This window comes from Anabrus simplex, chromosome 5 (assembly GCF_040414725.1).
Source record: "Anabrus simplex isolate iqAnaSimp1 chromosome 5, ASM4041472v1, whole genome shotgun sequence".
NCBI classification, from domain to species: Eukaryota; Metazoa; Arthropoda; class Insecta; order Orthoptera; family Tettigoniidae; genus Anabrus; species Anabrus simplex.
The window spans coordinates 112,220,600-112,234,885 of record NC_090269.1 but is presented as its reverse complement, the minus strand read 5'-3'; the positions used below and the strand labels follow the sequence as shown (position 1 = coordinate 112,234,885).

At 37.2% G+C, this 14,286-nt stretch overlaps 1 protein-coding gene across 1 annotated transcript in view; it reads right to left on the bottom strand.

Annotated features, from left to right (window-relative positions):
• Positions 1-14,286, bottom strand: part of Hil (Hillarin) — a 422,790-nt gene that overhangs the window by 15,973 nt on the left and 392,531 nt on the right. Inside the window, exons 7-9 of the mRNA XM_067147077.2 lie at positions 11,870-12,088; positions 8,760-8,968; positions 5,286-5,416 (exon numbers count right to left, since the gene is read on the bottom strand). Of these exons, the coding sequence (XP_067003178.1) occupies positions 5,286-5,416; positions 8,760-8,968; positions 11,870-12,088 (559 nt within the window). The remainder of the gene's footprint in view (positions 1-5,285; positions 5,417-8,759; positions 8,969-11,869; positions 12,089-14,286) is intronic.

Here is a 14,286-nt window from a genome sequence, read left to right as displayed (position 1 = left end):
ACCCCGCTAGTCAATGCAGGGAACACTCCTTTCCTATACAGAGCAAACACGTAAGGTTGGTAGGTGCATATGTCGTGCGATTTGCAGTCTATTTCCTGTTGCCCTGCTTACTCGTAACTTATGCTTAACTTTTGGACACTAGTGTAGTAGGATGAAGTAAGACATCACGAACTTAATAGTGATGGTCATTCTGCCCTGAAAATACTTAAAAGATTATTTTTTTTGCTGAAGTTTTAAATGGAATTTCGTGTATCGAAGATATTGATTGCAATGAAAGATGGTAGGATGATTATTTATTATGTTAGAACATCACTGCCCACTTGCTGTTGTTACATAAGGTATCCACAGCATGACAAAATGAGTGTGAACTGGAATCCGGCAACTTCCATTACAAACAATACAGAAGTATTAAAATGCTAGTATTTAGATGTATTCATATACTTTTGGCGGCAGAATTTCCAACTACACAGTTTCTCCTGCAGACAATCCATTAGCACTTACATGTCTCTGGATAGTGCATAGTGACACTCGTGGAATGCTTACTGCCTGGTGGTCCACTGGGGATTACTGGGGTGAAAGTGCTGCTCACAGGATCTGTTGCTGTGTTCATTTCAATGAACGGTACTTCTGATGAATGAACAAGCCAATTTAAGCATGAAACATACATCCACATAGATTGCACTAGATGGATTGGTGAGGACAAGACTGTATCTGATGGAGTATAGGTATTTGTTGTTTAGATACTTCATGCCTTGCGATGCAGTTGCTCAAACAGTTAAAAAGCAGTAGAGATGGCCTGCTTTGAGGCGGCCGAGTATTCTACCCTGCAAAAGGGGGTCCAAATGGCGTCGTCGTACCATTATGTTGTCACATTCACCACGAGGCTACACTCTGCACACTATAACAGGGCAAACATGACTGAGGGAATATGGGGTGCAGGCATTGCCTGTATTTACCTCCCAAAGTGAGGAATCCTTAGTAAGTGTGCCCCAGTTTTGAGGGTTGATGTTTGTGACCTTTGTGGTGTGTTTAAGCTAGTCTTTATAATGCTTGTGCGACTGAGGAAATTTCACCATACATGAAATGGTGAGGAAGCCTGTGTCGCTAATATGGCATATATGACCAGTCCACCAAAGCCAATGGCTAATGAAAGAGGCTTTTACACTGTTCATGCATGCTTTGTCAAGAACTGCAATACTGGAGATATGGTTCTCCCACTGGACATTTAAGATGGAACAGAATTTCTGTTGATGAAAATACTTAAGCTTCTTGATGTTATGGCTATACAGGGTCCGGTTTTACATCCATAGACTATTGTTGTGATAATGACTGCTTTATACACCATGAGTTTAGTATGAACTGTTAGGATAGCTGACCAAATGCCATATGAGCAGCATGGAAACTCTTCTCCACATTGCCGGGCTGAGTGGCTCAGATGGGGCCTTCTGACCCCAACTTGGCACGTTTGATCCTGGCTCAGTCTGGTGGTATCTGAAGGTGCTCAAATACGTCAGCCTCGTGTCGGTAGATTTACTGGAACGTAAAAGAACTCCTACAAGACTAAATTCTGGCCCTCAGCGTCTCCAAAAACCGTAAAAGTAGTTAGTGGGACATAAAAGCAAATAAGATTATGTATTATTATTATTATTATTCTCCATATTCTCTTCTGAGGTGCATCGTTATCATTAGTGCATTATACAAGATGTTCCCAGGTATGAGAAATGTTCTACCTGTTCCAGTGTCCCTATCTAAGACTGAACTCTGCAGGGCTGACCTCAGGTTCTTATGTGTTAGTAAAATAGATTTGTACAGTGTGAAATTCTGTTCATGTCAAAATCTCATTTTTGGTATAAAATGCTTTATGGAACTGTAAAATGGAACTATCAGGTTATTTCTACAGTACCTATACAAAGTCATCAGCTAAATGCTCCAAGCCTCCCAGCTGTTTTCCAGCCATTGATTGCAACACTACCAATGATTTTATGGCAAAATGATCATATGTTAATTGATCATTCAGTGAAGTTTCATTGAAATCTGTGTAGTCCAACTTGAACAGTTTCCTTGTGAGTACTATTACTGCATTAGTTACATAACATGGTTGCCAGCCATTAACGATTTACGTAGGTAGTTCTCTTCCCTGTCCCTTTACTATTGTTATTTTGTTTCAGTTTCCAAATTCGTACGTTCCTCATCACCAGATGTTTTATTCCAGGCTTGTGTCAATGTCATACTTTCATATGTGTGTACACCTGTTATGTTATGTGACCCTCTCAGACTGATTCTGATGGTTCTGTCAGCTTCCACTTCGAACGCTACTGCTGTACTGCATCTGGTGAAATGAACGTACCAGTTCCACTTCTATCACAACGTCTAAATTCAAAGAGTCTTTCTTGTCTTTCTTGTGATCAGTTGAGATTTTCTTCTAAAGACTCAGAGCAAAGTTCTCTGCAAAACGTAAATAATTTTCACCTTATTTTCTTGTTATGGGCCGTGAAAGCATCAATGGCAACTTTCATTTTCTTTTGCATCATCTTCACAGTGATACCTGCCTTTAACAGACTGATTTGAAATCATAAATGTTACATTGTTGTCAGCAATCCCCAAATAATACCAATATAAATGGTCTGTTATTGGACATTATAAATTTTCCAGCTAACTCGTTCCTGGTTGCCAGCGTTTCGCCCTAGTGTGCTAAGTTGGGCTCATCAGTTGGTAAATAGCACACCTACCAAGACACATGGCTAGGTGCATACCGTGGAGGCCACTGCGTAGGCTACTTGGACCCACCGGCAGTGCCAATGCACTGTGAGAGACTTTGTCTCATTACCAAAAACTGCAAAAACTGATGCCTGCCTGGCCATCAGATGATATAGATGTTGATTCCCATCTATATCATAGATTCCAGAGACTTTTACAAAATGTTTGGAAGACAAGTACAAAAATTTGCCCCTCCCACATTAATGCTGAAAAGTGAGGATGGAAAAACGACACATAACGACAAGGAAAATAACGAAATCATGGCAAAAGCATTCATTAAACTTTTGAATTGTGAAGAACCCCAGGAAATTTTAGCAATGAATACAGACACGCCCATCAAAACCCCGCCTGAACTCATAAATCCCCCCCACAATCCAAGAGGTGGAAACAGCACTCAAAGAGTTGAAAAATTATAAGGCATGCGGCGAAGACCAAGTTTTTGCAGAAATGTGGAAATATGCCAGTGATACAGTTCGAACATCCTTACACATGGCCCTAACAAAAATCTGGATAACAGAAAAGTTCCCCGAACATTGGACCACAGCCATAATCCACCCACTCCACAAAAAAGGAGATAAAAGCAATCCAGATAATTACAGAGGTATCTCTCTCGTAGACTGCACATACAAGATTTTCTCCAGAATCCTATACAGGAGGATCAGAGAGCAACTAGAGGAAGAATTAGGTGAATACCAAAGAGGCTTCAGACCTTGGAGAAGCTGTGCGGAACAAATCATCACTTCAAAATTAGCCATAGCATATTACAAGAAGCAAAACAAACCTCTTGCAATAACCTTCGTGGACTTTAAAAAAGCTTACGACTGTATCCATAGACCTTCAATGTTGAAAATATTAAGAAATTTTGGGCTCCATCCAAAATTAATCAAATTGATTGAACTTGCCTTAACAACACTAAATCAAAAATCAAGTTCAGAGGGGAATTCTCTGAGCCATTCATCATAAAAACAGGCTTAAGACAAGGAGATTGCTTGTCACCACTGCTGTTCAACTGTGCCTTGGAATATATAATGAGGGAATGGTACAAGAGTAACCCAAAGAACATCCGAATTGGAAGACCCAAACACAACATAAGTTTAAATTGCCTAGGTTTTGCCGATGTCCTTGCTCTCTTGTCCAACAATATTCAGGAAACCAGACAACAGTTATATCACTACAGGAAATAGCACAGAAAATTGGTCTTGGAATATCTTTTGAAAAGGCAGTAATCATGTTTACTGACCCACCACTCATAAACAAAATTGCCATAGGAAACCAAGAAATCAAAATTGTAGATAAATTTAAATATCTGGGAGAAATCATAACATATGACCTCAATGAAAAGCCAGCATGGCATAACAGAATAAATAAACTGACCAGAGCAAAATATGTCACCAAGAATACCTACAACAAAAAAGGCCTGTCAATAGCAACAAAATTAAAACATTACAAAACAGTCATTCAACCAGAAATAACATACACAAGCGAAACCATCTTCAAAACAACTAACACTGCACAAATAGACAAAATACTCAAGATAGAGAGAAGAATCATTAGAACATGCATCAACAAATCATACCAAAAAGATGGACACTGGAGAGTAGCTTCTAATGAAACAGTCTACAAGGAAATAGAACCAGTAATGAGCTCAATCAGGAAGAAACGCATTTCAATTTTTGGACATCTAATCAGGACACCAGAGAACAGGATCATCAGGAGAATAATAGAAAAATTATGGAATAGTAAGTGCAACATTAAGTGTATTACAGAAATCAAGGAAGATATGGATGAACTACAAATTACAGTGGAAGAGCTAAGAAACAAAACCGACAAAATCAAGAAACTCACAGACAAACAAACCAGACTGAAAATCAGAATCAACAAACAGACAATAGGAAGGGTGATTTCCAATGAAGAAAGAATGATAAGATCAGAGAGAATGAAGAAGTGCTGGGCTGACAGGAAACTAAAAAATTCTTTGTATAAAGTTGGCTAGAGTGGTCCAATGAAGACCATAAAATGTAAATAAATAAAAGGACCATTTATATTGGTATTATAAATTTACTCATTTGGGACAAATATTTCAGGTTCCCTATGGGAATCAACATCTATATAATCCCCAAACGTGTAACAAACAAAAATCAGCATTGGATGTTATAGCCGATACATTTATCTGAAAAATACGATCAAATATGTCGTTTTATACGCTATGTCATTATAAGCAATTTTTTAAATACAATGTTTATATAGGATTTAGACGGGACCGTCAGATTTCAACGTTATATCCAGTACGTCATTAAAAGCAACGTCGCTGTAAACGGTTTCGATTGTATAGCAAATATGGCCATTTCCTGTCTAGTTTTCTGTGGTACTAGAGTTTTCCATATAATTTTCCTTGATTATCTTTATAAGTTAGAAAAAATTTACTCTTTCATCTGAAATAGTTAAGCCAACAATTATGTTTGAATTTCCTTACATAAACACAGAGAAGTGATGAAAATATTTATATATGTGAACTCATATTAACTCACCTGCATTACGAATCGTTTCAGGCTGACACCATCAAAGCTATCTCCATCGCTGTCATAGAATTTAAGGTTATAGTGGAATATGAGACTGGACTGCATGTGTGATGGCATGGCTATCCTTACAGTAGCTGCTCCTGGATAAAGAAGTGGAATAAGCATTAATTAAATCTTCTATAAATTGTAACGTTTGAAAGATGACATCAAAATATATAAATATATCATTAATGTAATATATGAAATGATAAACCTCAAGTTTTACAGAAAATTGCAACTGTGATGGGGCGAAGGTAAATCTCGTACAAGACCTAAGACTAGATGTATTTTTAGATTGGTAATATTATGGTACTTAGTAGAGTATGATGTAGCTTGCATTACATTACTTCTGGCCTTTACAGGCAATATGTGAAATATGCAGTTATAAAACACTCAGAGAATTTATCCATAGTCTGGAAATAGCCAGCGAGGAAATGTCACCGCTTTCTTGTATTGAATGCCATGGAACATAAACATCAGTTTATACAGAGAAGTTGATGTAGATGAAACAGTACTTCCTCTACTGCAGGCTTGTCTAACTGGTACATAATTGCAAGTGTAGGAGGCTTTCAGAGCACGGCAAGCCTGTAGCACACCTGAGTGGACTAGGGAGAGTTCTCCTCCCCCACCTATGCCTCTCACAACTTTCACCAAGGAGTTTATCTGCTACACCCATGTGAGGCCCCAGCCATCCTCAGCCATCCTCTGGCCCTCGCAACCTATCCCTCGAATGGACACAACAATAAATGACCTCCTTCAGTCTAATATCATTGAGCAAGGACCTATCTCTAGAGCATTCCCCTTGTTCCTAGGGCCCAAGGACTCCGGGGCCAATGGGGTGATACATGACTTGAGCGTGTGGACACCATTCATCACCAGACCTACATTCTTCCTCTGTGGACAGGCCGACACTCTAGCCTCAATAAAAACGCATCATTCTACCATGAAGTTAGACCTGGTGTCAGGATTTTATCAGATTGCTTTGCACCGTGATACCACACACCTGAATGGCATCGTTACAGGAATCATCGCTACCAGATGGCTCACAGCCTTGCCGCATCGATCATGCAATGGTGGGCCATTGCTATAAAAGAAATGATCGAGCAAGAGTTTCCTGTCACCTTGGTACCTAATCTTGATGACTACAGTAGGTGATCCATGGGATGGCGTTATAATAATGTCAGTGTATTCACAGATAGCTCTGCGGCTTTGTATATGTTAAGATCCGGACGTGGTCTGGTATTGTTTGCATACGAGTATTTGATAACCTTGTACACTGTTCTCATTAAAGAAGCACAAGAGAGAGCAGTTACTCTCTCGTGGTACTCTGTCGCCTTTGTGAATAATCATGCTCCGTCTCAGGAAGGGGTACAGTAGTAGCCAATTAGAACAGGTTTTGCTCAAGATTGTACAGCACACAGGTCATGAAGGTTAACATATAACAGGAAAAATGTTTTAAACTGCTTACAAAGTTGCGAAAAACAAAATTTAACGATTTTAGACGAGCGAGTTGCTGCACAGTTTGCGTAATGTAGCTGTCAGCTTGCGTTTGGGGGTTTGTGGATTCGAACCCCACTGTCATCAGCCTGTAGATGGTTTTCTGTGGTTTCCATTTTCACACCAGACTAATGCTGGGAGTGGACCTTAATTCAGGCCGCAGTTACTTCCTTCTCACTCCTAGCCCTCTTCTGTCCCATCGTTGCCATGATACCTATCTGTGTCAGTGCGATGTAAGAAAAAAACCATTCGAAGACTAAATAAATTTACAGGAACATAATGGCCTATACATGGGACTATTATTCATTTTGCTAATGCTTACATAAAGTTGTGAGTTGTATGGCAAATAAAATGAGAAAAAACATTAACAGTGGACCCCAAGAACAAGGTATTGTAACTTATTGATGAATTGACAACTGTAAGTAATAGATCAACACTGAGTGATAATATTCACACAGTTCTTTTTTTTTTTTGAACTTTCAGCTCCTGTGAATCTTTTCCTAGATTTGATCAAATTATCAGACATAACTGCTGGAGGAATTCTAAACTCTTTAATTAGTCATCCTGAGTGTTTAGCATTATTGTCTGGAACTTGTGGTTATGCAGCTGCGTTGTTTGGTATGTGTAATGGTATATTGAGGCTAGTGCAAGGAAAGTTTCCTAGTGTTACTTTCTAACATTGTACTAGCCATTATCTTGAATTGTCTGTTTTAGTAACTTCAACTAGATTATCTCTGCTGTTCTGATGCTCATCAGGATGCTGGGTGATTTCCAACAAAAAAGTAGTGTTATGTAAATGGTGCAAACCTTGGGCTGGGAAGACTTGGGAGTAAGGAGACAAACAGCTCTACTAAGCGGTATGTTCCAAGCTGTTAGCAGAAAGATGGCGCAGGATGACATTAGTAGACAAATAGGCTTGAATGGAGTTTTTAAAAGTAGGAAAGATTATAGTATGAAGATAAAGTTAGAATTCAAGAGGACAAATTGGGGTAAATATTTATTTATAGGAAGAATTAGGGATTGGGATAATTTACCATGGGATATGTTTGATAAATTTCTAACATCCTTTGAAATCATTTAATAAAAGACTAGGTAAACAACTGATAGGGAATCTGCCACTTGGGCAACAGCCCTAAATGCAGATCAATGATTGATTGATTGATTGATTGATTGATTGATTGATCGATCGATCAATCTCCTCTCACTAAGTTCAACCTTAGCAAATATATGGATTCATTGTTGTCTGAGGTCATCAATCTGCAGTTGATATCAAAAGTAAGCAGCATTCTAGAGATGAGGGTATATTGTGGAATATGTTAAAAATGTGGGAGTTACTGTTATAGCATCTTCATGGTGGGTACTGACACAATTTCTTCTAGAACAGAAGCACTGCCAAGAAGTCTAACAGAATTATACTAAGTAGTGCAAAAGAACAGAATAGAACAGATCGAATTGATTTGGTGTCCAAGTAGTACCGTTGGCAAACTCTATTCTTTGGAACCTGACATAATAATTTATTGTAAACTATCTACAATGTATTGTATACTTAATTTTGAAAACATCAGAATATATGTTCAAGGGTATACAATTCATGTGATTTTGCAGTAATAAATATAATCCTTATTCACCAGTTTCCATATTTTTTAATGAATGTTTGCTCTAACAAGTGCATTTTCAAATGTTCTTAGAGATTTATAAGTAATTTCAGAAACAAAACTGGTGAGTTATAATGGTGTTTTTCATCCAATGGTGTTTTGGAATGCTTTAAATTTTTTTTACAAGTTTCAGTAAATGAAATATTCTTTACAGTGAAATATAACAATAATTTTTGTGTACTTTACAAAAACAACACCATTTTTATGATTTAAAAATAACTGAAGTTAGCAGTTTATTAAACAGAGTAAAGTATTCAAGAAAATACTGTGTTTCTCTTGGAGAGTTTCTCACCTGTGGCATCAGTGTACATGACAGCTTTAGTATTGGCATCAGGGAAGTAGAGGCCATATCGGAAGAAAAGAGAACGTACAAACGGTAACTCTTCAAAATCCTGCAGTGTGATTGGGTTCTTCAGTAGCTGCCAATCAGACTGAAGTGGGAAGAACTCGTATATGAACTCCCGAGGATCCGTTAAGAAATAGTGATCATCGTATTCATATCTGGAACATGACCATTTATATTGATTTTCATCCCAATTTGGGGGAAGAAACTAGAAATTAACTTGGCATGCTTGAACAATCTAAGAGAAGAATCAATATGAATTAGACATGTGATGTGTAGCATTTTGAAAGGAAGGTTTATCCGCGTAAATTGTCTTACTGGCTGTCAAGTGAAGAACTCCACATTTATAAATACCTTTGAATATAATGGCATTGAAGGAATAAGAATTAATCTTCACTACACATTTGCCCTTTCCTTCAGGGTATATGCAGGGTATATTTTGATATGAAAATAATATCTTAATAATAATAATAATAATAATAATAATAATAATAATAATAATCGCTCAGCAGCATTCAGCTGAATTTTAAGTCATTTTCTTATCTATGGTCCAATGAAAATTCCTTCTTACATCTTGGCTTCACTTAGACTGGGAAACACTTCCTTCAGGTATTCAAAACCTTCCCGTGTTTTGTCAAATCCTTTCACAAAGTTTTTCATCCACCCCAGTTTTATATTATGTAAAGGAGGAAGATAGACATTTAAAAATGTTCACCAATAGCTTGTATTTTATATTCTGCTTCCCTGGTTTGAATTCTTCACTCTTGGACCGCTCTTTAACTACATAGTATTCTTCAGTAGCTTGACTGCTTCATAGGCACAGGAAAACCAGAATTTTGTGAATCCAGTCTGTACTCCTAGGAGAAGTTCAATAACTTTTAAATCACCACAAATATGCCAGTTATATTCTTGTATTTAATGGCTTCTAGAATTAGTGATATGCTTTCATGTATTTATTTCATAACAACTGCATAAGCCACTGAAACTGGAGGCAGTTCATTGCCACTGTGAAGTAGCACAGCCTTCAAAACTAATTTTTGAAGTATCTATAAATAAACAAAGTTTAGTTCTTGACATTAAACCATTCACATCACAAGCTCAGAGCGAACCATCTTTCCAAAAATATAGTGTTAGGTCTTGATTCCTATTTCAGAAAGTAAAAGGTAACTTTCATGTCCTTTCCCAGTAAATTCAATGTTTATGCTTCTTCATTGTTTAAGCAAAAAAATGTGATAAAACCTGGAAATTCAATATTTTGTTTACTACAGTTAGATTCTACCACCATGGTAAAAACAGAGATACTAGGTAATGAAAATTAAAAAGTCTTGAAGCCTGGAGCTCAGTATCTTGCTTTAACAGGTGGAAGTTCTGCAATTTTGTTTGTTTTGTGCAGAGAAGTGTGGATTTTTTTCTTCCTCAGGACCAAGTGAGTTAGGTCGCAGAGCTGTGAGCTTGCATTTGGGAGATTGTTGGTTCGAATCCTACCAATGGCAGCTCTGAAGATGTTTTTCCATGGTTTCCCCATTTTCACATCAGGCAAATGCTGGGATTGTATCTTAATTAAGGCTATGGCTGATATCTACCTTTCCCATCCTTCTGTTGCCAAAAGCCTTTGATGTGTTAGTGTGACGTTAAACAACTAGCAATAATAATAATAATAATGTGCTTGATGTTAATGCCATTACACAGTTGTCTGAGTCATTATTCTATGATTCTGAAAGTTCTTGCCAATTAGAAGGAGCTAACGGTATTGGTAATTCATTGCCATGAGGTATTGGTCTGATGGCAAATTGGGGTGTGAGATTCTCAGTTTATTTTTTTATGAAAAACCTGATCGATATGATTTGTTTCCTCACGTCCCCCTTTTAGCCACTGAATTAATTTTTCCATAGCACTTGTGGCAACTTAGATGTGGTGTGAAACATCTTGGTCACCAAGCGGGAAATCCAGATGCAGTTTTCAGCAGTTTTGTAATAGGTTTCCTGTGATTACTAGTTGTGAATTCTCCCCATATGGAACAAAAACAATCCAGATAATTAATACATCAATGTTTGTGTTTCTTCATTGTTTAAGCATAAAAACGCAGTAAAACGTGGAAATTCAAAACTTTGTTTACAACAGCTAGATTCTAGCTAATGAAAATGTTAATGAGCAAACTTCATATTTGGATAATTTCTATAATCATAGCTGCAGTCATCTGCTTAAAATAAAAAACAATTTCATCCACTTTACAAAATGTATCTTTATGCGTGCAGCAGTAAGCATAAAGTACGGTATCACATCTTCCTGACATGGTGGAAATTTTCTATTTTCAACAATGTAATCAGCTCATTATGTGTAATAAAATCCTCCCCTTTACTTCCCAGTTCCCCAAACCTAGTTGAGTTGTGATTCAAATAATTTTCATTATGGTTTGTTCTCTCATTATTCAGTCTACAAGTTTCAGTATATGAAATAAATGGCTTTCTTCTGTATGTCATTTTTCATAACTTGAAATTGTTGCATACTGAGAAGAATCAAAATGAATAAACTTGTAATGTGGTATACAGCATTTGAAAGGAAGACTTATCCCCTAAATTGACTTACTGACTATTAGTGAAGAAATTATTTATAAATAATTTTATATACAGTATTATGGGAGTTTTGAAGGAATAATAATTAATCTTCACTATATTAGTCCTTCTTCAGGGTACAAATATTCTGATAAAATAGCTTCCTAATAATATTCAAATCATTTTCATTATGGTTTGTTATACTTCTCAGTATTCATTTTACAAGGCTCAGTAGATGAAATGAGTGGCTCCTTAATGCTGTGATCTCTTCTGATGTCATGTTCCATAACTTGAAATGGTTAAAATACTGTCATCTCCCCAGTCTCTACTAACATGCAAAATTTTAACCTAATATTTATAAGAGATTAAAAATACAATATTTTGAAGATTTCCTGTTCCTTAAAATGAATAGAATACATTTTTTGTAAATAATCTGGTTTTATATTTGCATATGTTTTCAATTTTATATCACAAGACACAAATTTTAAATTACACCAAAATACTAACCTCAAACTGTCTGATTTGCCTTTTCCTCCAGCTTTCGGAACTTCTTTCGCGTTAACCAGATGTCGAGCTCCCCAATTACATTGTACAAACCTCCAGGCACCAGCTACATACACTGCATTCCACGAATTACGGAAACGGTTGTCTTCAAACCGGACACCCGGCTGGTATCCAGCTGACTTTGAATATCCTTTTATGACTACACAGTGTAAACCTGCATAACTGTGTTAACAAGAAACAAGAGATCAGAATCATATAAAATGATGAAAGTTTTCACAAAACTTATGTTCTGAATATATTTATTTTTCATACAAATAATTTCATCTATTATCTGATTATCTAGACAAAATACTTACCATTTAAAAGCAGACAAACAGTATCTCAATAATCTGCACTATTGGGTTCATTTCATTTTATCTTTATATTAAGTTAGGTTAAAATAAATTTCCTTAAACATTAATGCATGAGTAAGGATCCAAAAGTTACAAATTTGGTATATTGGTCTTTATCATGAATGTTTAAAATACTACCGAACAGCTTCAAAGGAATATCTTGGTTGGCTTTAATTTTTGTGAGCTTGTTGAGCTTCTGGAAGCCATCACTTGCATCCTCTTGTAATGACTCCTGCTATACTCGTTTTGCCTCATTCTCTGATACAATGTTGAGGCAGAAAAGTTCAAAAGCACTCTGAGAACAATAGGGACTGATGGGCTTGCGTATTGTCGTTGAGAAGGTACCATTGTCCACTGCATCATATTTCGTACTCCTTAAGTTAGATGGACTTCATCAAACAGCATAAAATATCCAGATACAGTTCCTTGTTTATGATTTTGTCCTCAATTCCAAGAGAACAATTCCATGTGAATAAAATGAAACCTTTGCTTTCTCTGAACACTGACAAATCTTATGTTTACATGCTGTTCTTTGCAACCCATGTTTTGTGCTTCACACCACAAACACAACTGCCAGGCTGAGTAACTCAGGCAGAAGAGCACTGGCCTTCTGAGCTCAAATTGACAGATTCAATCCTGGCTCAGTCCGGTGGTATTTGAAGGTGCTCAAATACATCAGCCTTGTGTCTGTAGATTTACTGGCAAGTTAAAGAACTCCTGTTGCAATATGCAGGTGACAACACTTCTCCAGCTCACTCATACACCTGATGAGTTGTAAATGTCAGTTAACTGTTTCATTAGGGCATACGAATGATTTAGCCTAACCATCAACATTTCCAGAACAAAGATACTCACACAGCCAGCTCCTGTAACTGCCTTTCCAGATTTCAGTATTCTATCTCCAGTATGCCTCTAGAAAAAGTAGATAATTTCCTCTATCTAGGAAGTATTCTCTCTAGTAACTGCTCAGCGGAGAAGGACATGGAGAACAGAATACGTTCTGCCCATATAGCTTTCGGACATCTTATACATCAGGTCTTCCTGAATAAAGATCGAGGAATATATACTAAATTGATGGTGTATCGAGCAGTTGTCATCTCCACCCTGTTCTATGGATGTGAAACCTGGACTCTATATCTTCGTGATATGAAGAAACTAGAATTCCATCAACAGAAGCTCAGATACATTATGAACATCAAATGGGATGACTGCATTCCAATTACAACAGTTCTAGAGGGTGCAAAGATGAACAGTATAGAGGCCACCATCATTGGTCACCAACTCAAGTGGATTGGACATGTCCAACACATGAAAGATGACAGACTTCCTCAAAAGAATCTGTATAGTGAAAACAGTACAGGCAGGAGACCCCATGGTGGCCCTCTGAAGTACTATAAAGATCAGATTAAGGAAAGACTTTCAGTAGCACTGACATTGATCCAAGTACTTGGTATATCATTGCAGAAGACTGCATTCACTGGTGCACAACTGCAGCTGCTGTTGTTGCACAATTTCAGCGTGAAAATTGTAGACAGGAAGCAGAAAAACATCAAAGACGTGAACAACGCTAGGCTTAACCACGACCTCCACCCTCTGTAAGATGCAACTAATGTGGTATGTTTCATGCAAGAATTGGTCTCCTTAGCCACAAAAGGCAACTGCATCCCTGAATTTAAATATTGGAAAAATCAAGGAGAGATGTGAATACAAAGGGCACTAGGAAAGTTTTGCAATATGCAAAAACGGTTGGCTGGATACCCCTGTTATGGTGAGGGATGAAAAGAGGGGTGAAAACTGGTCTAGAAGACAGCAAGGCACAACATTCACATCAGTTGTTACCAAGCAATGGGATTGAAAGCAAGTTAAGATGTCAGTTTGGTATAAAGGTGAATTTACAATCACAAAGAATGGGTACCGTCCACCTAATCAATACTTTATTATATCTTATTACTAAACAGTACCGGTTTTGACCTTCACAGAGGTCATCCTCAGCTGGTTATGAGATCTAAAGTTAACTTAATATATAAT